The 12733-nt window shown below is 49.4% G+C and overlaps 1 protein-coding gene across 1 annotated transcript; it reads left to right on the forward strand.

The window, feature by feature from the left end:
- Window positions 1-2262: 2262 nt before the first annotated feature.
- Window positions 2263-3680, forward strand: LOC142570269 (chitinase-3-like protein 2). The gene has a single exon (XM_075678667.1). It carries the CDS (start codon window positions 2263-2265, stop codon window positions 3664-3666), a length of 1404 nt encoding a protein of 467 aa, XP_075534782.1. The 3' UTR covers window positions 3667-3680.
- Window positions 3681-12733: the final 9053 nt, after the last annotated feature.

The raw sequence follows: 12733 nt of genomic DNA on the forward strand, positions 1-12733 counted from the left end.
TCTTGTGTCCCTGTCTGCACGCCTTACCCCTTTTTTGCAGTGGAAAGCAAGACGTGACCGCAAGAAGGAATGGATGACGGAAGTATATAAAGTAAAATAATCGCATGACCAATTGTCGCACAAGCAAATAATGTGCAGGACCTGTGAAAGGAAAAGATTGCTCTTTCTCATGGCTTCCCATGTTGAACGCCAAATAAACCGTGCAAAGATTCTATCAAATGCGTGAATATGGATGAGAACAGTGCAAGACCTGCAGAACATAAAGAAGCTTAGAAATCAAAAAAATTTGGCAGCGTCTGTTTTCCCGCCAGCCGGAAGAACGTCTGAAACGAATTTCTCTAGGCACTCACTTCCTATTGGTGCTCAGAAGTCACACGACAAACTGCCGGGTAAAACTGCCTGGAGGCGTGCCCGAGAGCCTTCAGGTGTGCCATAACCTAACCTAACCTAACCTTACCTAACCTTCGGAGAGCCAGTAGAAGGCGAATCCCGGGAGAACATTATTTCAGAAATTATCCCGGCTATCCGACACCGCCAAAAATATAGACACCGCCAAAAGTATATTGCATGCCTTAGGCCACCATCGCACATATACTTCTCTATATATATAGTTAAAAAAAATGGCTGTGGCTTAGCTAAGGTTAAGCCCAGGATGCGAAGCATATTAGCCTTTATTTTAGTTGTTGAACCACTGTTTAGCCTGGTGAACTGCTGTTGCTTGGCTATATTTGGTTCGGCTAGACGAAGAAACAACTCGTGCGTTACTCTGCTTCGCCTTCAAGAGTGGAACGCGACAGCGTTCCCGTCGACCCGCCAAGGGGTGTAAGACAATGTGCTACGGCGCAGCGACTACGCGCCCCGCATTGGACGCGGTGAGCGTCGAGCAACGGAGCAACGCAGCGTTCGGCGCGGCAACGAAATGTGCGCCTGAGCAAGCTACGCACGCCTGAGCCTTAGAAACAGCTCGTTTCTAAAGCAACACCGCATTCACTAGAGGCGCTTTTGTACCGCTTTGAAGCATCGTACTCGTGGCTCAGTGGTAGCGTCTCCGTCTCACACTCCGGAGACCCTGGTTCGATTCCCACGCAGCCCATCTTGCAAGAGTTGAGCCAAAGCCACCTAGAAACAAACGCAGCTGCTTATATACCGCCGCGAGCAACGGCGCGAGTTGGAGCCCCGTTTCTCCTCTGTCGTGACGTCATGGTGTCACGTGGTCAGCCTTGAAGGCGACACCGCCGCGCCTGAGGAGCTGGGTTGAGCTCTAGTGATATGCTTCGCATAAAAGGCAGCCAGCTCTCCTAAACACTAGGCGAGGCCGGCACATGCCACTTTCTCGTCTTTTTCCTCCGACGGCCATCATCCCGGCCATGGCGGCCGCGGTCCAATGGGGCGAAATGCAATAACACCCGTGTGATTAGACGTAGGTGAACGTTAAAGAACCCCGGGCGGTCAAAATTAACCCAGAGTACCCCACTACGGCGCGTCCCGTAACCAGATCGTGGTTTTGGCAAGTAAAACCTCATAATTTATTTTAATTGATTAGCTCGCCCTTTGAGGCACCGTGTTGGATTGCACGATCATCGAGACCAGCCTACTCTTCCTAGTATTTTCCTCGTAGTAATTTACGCTACGTAGAAACTGCGAAATTGTACCAACTTCATGACAGGCAATGTTAATCACGTTTTAAGATTTCTTCGCTGGAGTAGAAATGCTATATCCATTTTAACATACCACACATGACTTAGACATAGGTGCGTAAGATTGTATAAAACTTAGTTTCTGATGACGTCACAATCGTCGCCCACTACCACGTAGAACCCAACAATCATTATGTCGTAGGCTCGCGTCACGACCGTCATCGACGAGGTCGTCGTCTTGCTGTTGTCGTCACACACACGCTCGCGACCCACACACACACTGCTCAATTTGCGCAAACACGTTGGTCAACCTGGTAACGCTTTGCGGAATCCCAAACAATCCGATGACTAGGTACCTGCAGAATGCTTCGCATATGACAGATTTCTACAGTGCGTGGGTTCTGCACTTTTTTTCTCTTTCTCTCTCCTCTCTCTTGAACAGGCGGCTCTGAATGACGTACCGCTGAAGTGAGTTCATGTTGGCACGGGAATAAAAAATAAGCCTACAAGCGGTGCTTCGAAGGCATAGCAAGTAAAGGCGACAAGCAGGGCTGCGAAAGACGACAAGGTCGAAGCTAGCTGCGCCGAACTCGAGCGCGGCGTAGGCGGGTCTCGGGCCTCAAACATGCGGCGGCTGCTGGAAGACGAGGAATGGCTGCTCCATCAGTCGCGGTCGCTGGCGTCGCCGCGCCGAGACCCGTTCATCAAGACCTGCATCACGTACTCCGGCGCCGCATGCGTCGGGTTCACGCTGCTGCTGGTCGGCGTGTTCGTCTGCGTCATCACGTACGACGTTCGCAAGGCGGATGGGCGCGCTGTCGCCGTCTTTCCAGTAAAGGTCCGATCGCAGGGTCGTAAACCTGTGCCGATACTGTGCCACGTGAACGTGGCCAGATTTTACGACCACGAGGTCCACTACAGGCCTGCGGACCTGCCTGGCAACTACTGCTCGCACCTGGTGCTCCCTCTACGGGGATTCTTCAGCGGTACCAATGAGACTCCGGACGCCAGCATGGCCTTTGGACTGGTGCACTCGCGGCTCATCGAGCTTCGAGATCAAGTCAATACGAGCTTCCCCCACCTCAAGTACCTGATCGCAATAGGCGACGATAATGGCGGTGGCAGCCGGCTGTCTTTCCACGAAACGCCCAATGCGACCGCCTACATGACTTTCCTTGTGGAGATGGTTCGGTGGGTTCTTCAGAACCGCTTCCACGGGATCGTGCTGAACCGCGTGTTCCCCATTGAGAACGAGTATAAACGACACATGGCCATCTTCCTGTCGCACCTCAAGCAGGTCATGCACAAGCACGGACTCCTCTTCGTCGTCACCGCGTCCTCGCACACTGGCATTTTCAAGTCCGGGACTAGGCCCGCGAGGCTATCCCGCTTCCTCGATTACGTCGGAGTCGTGACACAGGGTCTACATCACCCGGCCAACGCGACCGACCGCATCCTCGTGCCACTCCACCATCAGCGAGTTCGCAAAGGCAGAAGCGTCGAAGACTTCGTCGAGAACGTCGTCTCGAGCGGCCTACCCCGAAACAGGGTGCTCCTCGCCATCTCCCTGTCGGGCTACGTGTGCACCATGTCCAAGCTCCCCGAGAAAAACGAGGTTCCCAGGTGGATTGACACACACGCCGTTCGCGTAATTTCATACAGGGAGGCCTGCCAGTTGGTGCGCAAAACCGAATGGGCCCTGTCTTACGACCAAGAGAGTGAGAAGCCGCACGCATGGCGCAACAACGTCTGGATGGGATACGAGGACGAGATAAGTGTGCGCAAGATGGCCTCGCTCGTAGACAAGATGTTTCTCGGGGGTGTCATCATTTGGGATGTCGGTAACGACGACTACTTAGGCCGCTGCGGGCTCACCAACCCGCTAGTGAGGGCCATCTTCACTGAGGTTGAAGGCACGCCCATCGACGACAACTCAACGGCCATCATATCAAGCTTCAACGTAACGGACTCTGAAGCGGCTCACACTTTCAACAAAACTCTCGGGATGGCTGAGAAGCGAGTGCAGTAAAGGTGTGCATCAGTGTCTTGTCTGTTTTCAGTGTCGTAGATAAGTGACCCCGTAGCTTTGAATACAGCTTGAGCAGGGTTCGCAGTACAGAAGTTAGCGAGTCACGTTTAAGAGTATTTACACTGCTCAAGGTGGTTGCTTAGCTTTTAATGCATACGTTTTAAGAGGAAGCTCTAGCTTGGGGCTGATTTCCCTATATATAACACCTGTATATATTGACGCGTGTACTTATCTTTATCTATAGCGACCACGTTTCGCCGCCTAACAAATGTTATTGCACAGCGCAGGACGCACCTGCATGTAAAAAGTTTCTGGAATGTTATCGATGGTTCCGTCCTTTTTCTTTACCAGGACAACAGGGGATGCCCGCGGGCTTTTCGACGGCTGGATGATGTCGTCGCGCAGCATTTCGTCGACTTGTTCTCTTATAGCTTCACGTTCTCGCGGCGAAACTCGGCAAGGGCTCTGGCGGAGTGGTCGAGCGCACTCCTCGGTGATTATGCGATGCTTGGCGACTGGCGTTTGTCGAATCCTCGATGACGTCGAAAAGCAGCCTTTGTATCGTCGGAGCAGACTTCTGAGCTGCTATTGCTTAATCATAGGGAGATTTGGATTAATGTCGTAGTCTGGTTCGGGAACCATGGTCGTCGGGGTAGATGCGGCTGAATCCGAGAGGACAAACGCATTACTTGTTTCCAGAATTTCCTCGATGTACGCCATCGTCGTGCCCCTGTTGATGTGCTTAAACTCCTGGCTGAAGTTTGTCAGCAACACTTCAGTTTTCCCTCCACGCAGTCGAGCGATCCCTCTTGCGACGCAAATTTCACTGTCTAGCAGTAGACGCTGGTCGCCTTCGATGACGCCTTCTACGTGTTTTGGTGCCGACCGAAATAATGCTGGAGCGAGGCGGGATGCTCACTTGACCTTCGAGCACACTCAAGGCGTGGTGAATACGAGGACTCTCCGGCGGTATTGCTTTATCTTCCGACAGAGTTATTGACTTCGACTTGAGGTCGATGATTGCGCCCTGTTGGTTCAAGAAGTCCATACCGAGAATGACGTCTCGTGAACACTGTTGGAGGATAACGAAGGTGGCAGGGTAAGTCCGGTCATGTATGGTTATTCTTGCCGTGCAGATTCCAGTCGGCGTTATGAGGTGTCCTCCAGCGGTCCGAATTTGAGGGCCTTCCCATGCAGTTTTAACTTTCTTCAGCTGCGCGGCGATGTGTCCACTCATTACGGAGTAATCAGCCCCTGTGTCCACTAAGGCGGTAACTGCGTGGCCGTCCAGAAGCACCTCGAGGTCGGTGGTTCTTTGTCTGGCGTTGCAGTTAGGTATTGCCGTCGGATCACGGCTGCGCCGTGTTGAACTGAAGTTGGAATGTCGCGTCGTCAAGTCGTCTTTCATCGGTGTAGTCTTGGCTTCCTGATTTCATCGGGACGGCGGCGTGGCGTTATTATGTCGTCTAGATGGTCTCTTCGTCGGTGGCGGCGGCGGAGGATCTTCGTCAGTTCGACGAACAGCAACCGCAACTCCATCGGTTGCTGCTTTTAGTTTTCCGGATATGGGTTCGCAGAGTGGCCCCGGGCTGGGCCGGTGTATGGTCGGCGCTGCGGCGACAGGTAGCGGCCTGGTGATGGTGAACGGGACGGTCGTCGAGGGCTCCACTGAGTGGCGGCCAGGTAGTCGGCGATATCGCGAGGTCGTTCGCCAATCTGTGGTGGTGGCGCGTTAACGGCGAACCCTCGGAGTCCCATCTCCCGGTATAGGCATCGGCGGTAGATGTGCCCGGCTTCTCCGCAGTGATAGCAAAGCGGGCGGTGGTCGGGGGCGCACCAAACATCAGCCTTCCTTGGAACGCCGCGTGAGGTGACGGCTTGGCGTGCTGGCGGCGGGGTTGGTGGTGGACGACGGAACTGTGTCGTCACTGGGCCATGCCGTGGGTGCGGAGGGGGAACGTGACGGCGGGCTACAGCGGCGTGAGTCACTGCTTGCGGCTGAGGCTGTGGCGATTCAGGGCGTACTCCGAGTTGTTGCTAGAGCTCCTCATGTACGGCGTCGGCAATCGAAGCCACTTGAGGCTGTGATGAAGGCAACAGCTTCTGTAGTTCCTCCCGCACGACCACTCGGATAGTCTAGCGCAGGTCGTCGGTGGCCAGTGACGCAACTCCGGCGTAGTTTGCCGAGTTCGTGCGGCGGTTGAATTGCCGGTTCCGCATTTCCAGTGTCTTCTCGATGCTAGTAGCCTCGTGAAGAAACTCGTCGACGGTCTTCGATGGGCTTCGTACTATTCCGGCGAAAAGTTCCTCCTTTACACCATGCATCAGTAGGCGGACTGTCTTCTCCTAGGACATTTCCGGGTCGGCGTGGCGGAATAGGCGGTTCATTTCTTCTGTAAACATCGCGGTTGTTTCATTAGGTAGCTGCACCCGGGTTTCTAACAGCGCTTGGGCTCGTTCTCGGCGTACGCGACGCTTGCGAATGTCTGCAAGAAGCCGCTTCGGAACAGCTCCCAGGTCGTTAAGGTGGCTTCTCGGTTCTCGAACCACGTCCTGGCAGCGTCTTCCAATGCGAAGAAGACATGCCGCAGTTTGTCGCCGCTGTTCCAGTTGTTAAAAGCAGCGACCCTCTCGTATGTCTCAAGCCAGCTTTCCGGGCTTGAGACATACAATACAGCCAGACAAGTCACAGGAGGACAGCTGCATACCATCCGCAGACGAATGGTCTCATGGAGCGCCTGCACAAGACCCTCGACGACATGCTAGCAATGTATGTCGACGTCGAGCACAAGACGTGGGATGCGATCCTGCCGTACGTAACATTCGCTTACAACACGGCGGTGCAAGAAACAACACAGATCACGCCATTTAAGCTGGTTGACGGCAGGAACCCAACGACGACGCTCGACGCCATGCTGCCGCACGTCACTGACGAGGAAAATATTGACGTCGCTACCTATCTCCAGCGCGCCGAAGAAGCCCGACAGCTCGCCCGCCTACGGATCAAGAACCAGCAGAGGACCGACAGCCCGCACTACAACCTCCGACGACGCTTCATCGAGTACCAGCCCGGCGACTGTGTTTGGGTATGGACCCCGATACGCCGACGAGGACTCAGTGAGAAACTACTCCGACGCTATTTCGGACCCTACAAGGTCATCCGACGTATTGGCGTTCTGGACTATGAGGTCGTGCCAGACAGCATTTTGCATTCACAGCGGCGCCGCGCACGATCTGAAGTGGTCCACGTGGTGCGCTTTAAACCCTTTTACGGACGCTGACGAACTTCCTTATTTTTGTTGTTTTCTTTGCTACGAGTGCTTTTGTTTATTACTTTCGTTTGTTTGCAGCATCGGGTCGATGCTTTTTAAGAGGGGGGTAATGACACATGCACTTATCTTTATACAGCGACCACGTTTCGCCGCCTAACAAATGTTATCGCACAGCGCAGGACGCGCCTGCATGTAAAAGAAGTTTCTGGAATGTTATCGATGGTTCCGTCCACTATCTTTCACCGCAACTTGTGTAATCTGATTGCATGGATGCGCGACGCGAATAGTGTAGAACTTTGAGGAAGACACGCGGGTCCCAGCGGTTAATCTAGAACATTCGATGACTGATCTATAAAAGCCGACGCGGTTGACCTGCTGATCAGATTTTCGACGATCGCCGACCGTGTTCGCCGCTATCGTTGTGCTATAAGTGTAGCCTGTTTTTGTGGGCACATGTTCGCCCAATAAAAGTTAGTTTTGTCTTTCAAAGTATTGCTACTGTGTTCTTCAACGTCACCACCACGTGACAATATACAGGTGTTATGTGGTATATAACTCAATTTTGCTGGAACTTAGATTTTCTGCTGCGCGAACAATGATATGGAACGGACGGACAGAAACAGTGAACCCCTTTTCGAGCTTTTGACGGCTGCCGCAACAAATAAAACCGACAGCCACACTTCTTTAACACGAGTACCGCGTTTATGATTTCATAAGCGGCTATCGTCATTTAAACAGCTACTCCTTGTTTGTCGCTTAGAACAATGTCCACCGGACGTTGATCTGTTGTGAAGCCTCCTCTGTGAGCCTCGAGCACCACGAGCGAGTTCTGCGATATAAGAGAAATTCAACAGAGAACCAGCGCGCGTCCTTGACCCCGCGTATGTGGTTCTCTGATTGTATTCGTGGTTTTCCACCGATTATAAGGGTTTCGATATATCAGTATATGTACAGGAACTATACCTAATTGTTAGGGTGGAATTGTCCCGCGGTGCTCCAAAAAACATGCTTGAAAAAATGACTTTGGTGGATGAAGTGTATGAAGCTCATCGCAGCGGGAGAAGCACTCGCTCGGATGGTGTCTTGCGGCGAACAACTGCCACCTTCGGCGCAGGTACTTTCCGTTCGTGCGACAGCACCCTCCTCACACGCGACAACGTCCTCAAGTCGTCGTCGTCGTGTCGATGGCGGCCGTCATCCCACCGCAGCCGGCAGAGTCCACAGTGTTGTAATCTCAGTGCTGACACCCGTTGTTGCACCTGGGTCGCAAGCCCCAAGGGTAGCGTTGGCCTGGCGGCCTGGGGCACAACTGGAAGCATCCGAAGGTCCCGGCAAAGCATGAGTCGACTGGTAACAGAACAACTTATTTATTCTAGCATCGCAAAAGAGCGGGCGGTCAGGTCGACCGAAGTGGAGAGACGGGAGAGCACGTTACTCAACAGAAGAAATCGGAGCCTCTCTCTTGGCGTCCGGGGGAGCTGCTTTTATACTCTCGCAGTTGAAGGCAAGAAGGAACGCCTCGTCAGAGGGGCACGTGATGCGCCGCTCGGGCACGTTGAGACGAGTAGGTGACGCATCCGCCGGGCCGGCGCCGTTCAGACCTCCTCGCTTCACAGTTGGGGGAGCTCCTCTCCCCGGCTGCCGCGCTTTGACAAGCGTGGGCACCAACATGCACACACACACACACGCGCACACGAAAACACGTGGCATTGGAACATGCCTGGACGCGCTTGGCGGGGAGGCGTAGCGGCGGCGCCGAACGGGCCAAAATGTCCGCCGCTTTGAACGAAGCCCCGGCGTCCGTTGCATCCGCGCCGGCTATACCGCGCGTTGTAGGCGAAACGTAACAACAGCATGACAGCTGGTCACTGTCCATCACGTTGTGAATCAGGCTTCCATACTACGTTTGCCTATACTTCAACTGTGAGGGGGAAAATTGTTATCCGCCTGACAGTAGGCCTATGAAGCTACTAATGAAACCCACACCGATTTCTCGGATAGCAATTTCCACTTTCCTAAAACTTCTCTTGTGGGTACGTGCCACTGCGTATGTGGCCATTTTTTGCCGATGTATGGATGTGCCACTGTGACACAAGGGGTGCGAAGCCTTAGATATATTTAGATATAAGTCGTACTTCTCTGCGCACACACCTGTTATCAATATTCTTTCCTCGAGAAGGATCATACATCGTTAAAATTACATTATGGGGGTTTACGTGCCAAAGCCACGATTTGATTAAGAGGCACGCCCTAGTGCATGGGGGACTCTGGAATAATTTCGACCAACAGGAGTTCTTTAACGTGCAACTGAATCTATGTACCACGGGTGTTTTCGCATTTCGCCTCCATCGAAATGCGGCCGCCGTGGCCGGGACTCGAACCCGCGACCTCGTCCTCAGCAACCCAACACCATAGCCACTAAGCAACCACGGCAGGTATCATAGGTTCACGAGGTTCTTTCTGCGTCACGAGGCTCTTGTCCTCGTGACGCAGAATGTATGTAAAAATACTGAAAGATATCTATAGCGGGTCCACAGCCACCGTAGTCCTCCATAAAGAAAGCAACAAAATCCCAATAAATAAAGGCCTCAGGTAGGGAGATACGATCTCTCCAATGCTATTCACAGCGTGTTTACAGGAGGTATTCAGAGACCTGGATTGGGAAGAATTGGGGATAAGAGTTAATGGAGAATACCTTAGTAACTTGCGATTCGCTGATGATATGGCCTTGCTTAGTAACTCAGGGGACCAATTGCAATGCATGCTCACTGACCTGGAGAGGCAAAGCAGAAGAGTGGGTATAAAAATTAATCTGCAGAAAACTAAAGTAATGCTTAACAGTCTCGGTAGAGAACAGCAATTTACAATAGGCAGCGAGGCACTGGAAGTCGTAAGGGAATACATCTACTTAGGGCAGGTAGTGACGGCGGATCCAGATCATGAGACTGAAATAACCAGAAGAATAAGAATGGGCTGGGGTGCGTTTGGCAGGAATAATTTGAGGGATAATTTCCATTATCCCTCAAGAGAAAAGTGTGTAACAGCTGTGTCATACCAGTACTCACGTACGGGGCAGAAACCTGGAGGCTTACGAAAAGGGTTCTACTTAAATTGAGGACGACGCAACGAGCTATGGAAAGAAGAATGATGGGTGTAACGTTAAGGGATCAGAAAAGAGCAGATTGGGTGAGGGAACAAACGCGAGTTAATGATATCTTAGTTGAAATCAAGAAAAAGAAATGGGGGGGGGGGGCATGGGCAGGACATGTAATGAGGAGGGAAAATAACCGATGTTCATTAAGGGTTACGGACTGGATCGCAAGGGAAGGGAAGCGTAGCAGGGGGCAGCAGAAAGTTAGGTGGGCGGATGAGATTAAGAAGTTTGCAGGGACAACATGGCCACAATTAGTACATGACCGGCGTAGTTGGGGTAGTATGGGAGAGGCCTTTGCTCTGCAGTGGGCGTAACCAGGCTGGTGATGATTATTATTATTAGTGTCAAACCAAGTGGCGCGCCGTGTAGCAGTTGCATATGTATCGGCACAAGGTAATTTGGGTTTCCTATCATGCGGCTCAAACATGCTATAGGGAATTGGCTAAAAAATGAATGGATTTCTGAATGGATGCTGGAATGAAAAACATGCAAAGCATACCTGGCTGAATCAACCAGGCTAGGTTAACTAACTGCTAACTATTACCTGACTCTATGTCAAATATGTAGCCATTCCTTTAAGTCATCATACATCCCTTTTAGGAGTTATAGTTGACACTCATTGGAAGTTTCACCAATATATCAATTCCGTTTGTAAAAAGAATTCATATGGAACTAGGGCTTTGGTAAAATCAATAGAATGCTTTAGCATATATCTTAAAGCGCTGTATTACGCTTTCATACACGGTAATGTAAGTTGTATTACATATGACCATATTGTTGCATGGTGTTTATCCAATCATTTAATTATCAATCCTTCAAAAACTCAATTCATGATTTTCCGTTCTAGCCAAAGAATACTACCTGGCTTGCCTGCGATAACTCTAGATGGTCATCACATTCCAGTCTCCGACTTCTTGGATATCATTCTTGGATATCAAATTAGATTCTAAGCTAAAGGTTTCTCAACACATTGCCTTCATTAAGCAAAAGTGTACCTTCCGTATTAGAGCATTAATCAAATCAAGAACATATTTCTCGAAAGACGCATTATTAGCATTATACTTTGCCTTCATTCACAGTCACATGAATTATGGCATTGTTTCCTAGTGAAACACATATAACTGTCATATCTCGTCTATTCAGCACTTACAAAACCAAGCAATACGCATTATCGCTAACAATGGGTTTTTCACGAGTGCTACTCTACGACTTCGTGAAAATAACATCCTTGTTGTAACGAACTTGTTCAACTATTATCTAATAATTACGTTTTATAAATTACTTACTAAGCAGCTCTCATACCAATTCATTGATTCCAGGCACCTCATCAATAACAATAATACCATGTTTGCATGTAACTCCAATTTTCTACTACCTATGGTTCATTTTAACTGTGGAAAAATGACATCATCATTCGCTGCTATAAAACTGGAAAGGTTTACCCGTCAGCATTTAATCTTCATCCTTTCATACATTTAGTCATGGCCTTACGCTGCTTTGTATGTGTAACTAAGTTTACGTCATTCATTACACTACATTTGCCATTTGTATGCATTGACAGCTTTTTTAATGCACTAAAGGCTTGTATAAAGACAATTTGTTTTTGCTAATTTTATTTTTCTATGTTGTATTTTCGCGATTGTGTTTCTTTCTTTTAGTTAGCTTGCTCTTCTTTAATACATCTCTACATTGTTATCATTAACCGAGGGTCCCGTTGCAGCCTTTGACTTTGGTACCCTCGTCTGTATATTGTCTCTTACCAATTCACTGTATTTAAAGAACAACAAACTTAAGCTGAAACTGAAACTGAAAGACCCTGTATTACGCTTTCATACACAGTCATGCAAGTTACATTATGACGTAATTCATATTCAGTTCACATTTGACCTCTGAAAGTACTGCAAAAGCAAGCCGTGCGACTTATTACTTCCGCTACTCGACTGACGCCATAAAATCCCATTTTCGTCCAGCTTAACATACTGCCTAGCTCTGAACTGTATACTTACATTTTGGTGTTTTGTTTCTAAGGTTCTTTTATCGCATGCTCACAATCGACATTGTTTCTCCCGCTGTGTTATCTAATCCGAACAGCACTATATTTGCGGTCCATAATAACCTTTGGCAGCCTAAAAGTCATAATAATTATGAAAAATATTGCATTGTTTTCTCATCTATTCCTTTATGGAATTCACTCACATCTGAACTGAAAGAAATAATGACTATTTATGTATTTAGGCGGAAGCTAAAAATGTTTTTACTTAATGTGTAATTGTTGCGTTACACTAACTTTGCTAACTATGCGTGTTTCATGATGATTTTCTACGTAATCACTTAAATATTTGACGTTGTCTTTGTTAAGAGTAACGTACCTAAATTGTTTTTATTATTACATGTTCGCTTTATCACTTCTTTAATACATTAAATATAGAAGGTCCCGCCTGTGGTTTGTAACCTTGGGGACTTCTGCATATTTGACGGTATTGTATGCTCTTATTTTACCACTAATAAAGATTGATTGATTGATTGATTGATTGATTGATTGATTGATTGATTGATTGATTGATTGATTGATTGATTGATTGCCACCTCACCGTTTAAAAGGGGATGCCAACAAATCATCACCACAATCATCAACAGCATC

This window comes from Dermacentor variabilis, chromosome 2, assembly GCF_050947875.1.
Source record: "Dermacentor variabilis isolate Ectoservices chromosome 2, ASM5094787v1, whole genome shotgun sequence".
Lineage (NCBI taxonomy): Eukaryota > Metazoa > Arthropoda > Arachnida > Ixodida > Ixodidae > Dermacentor > Dermacentor variabilis.

Bases quoted from the DNA above. Each gene is read 5' to 3' on its own strand.
- LOC142570269 (XM_075678667.1), top strand. From the start codon at position 2,263: ATGCGGCGGCTGCTGGAAGACGAGGAATGGCTGCTCCATCAGTCGCGG.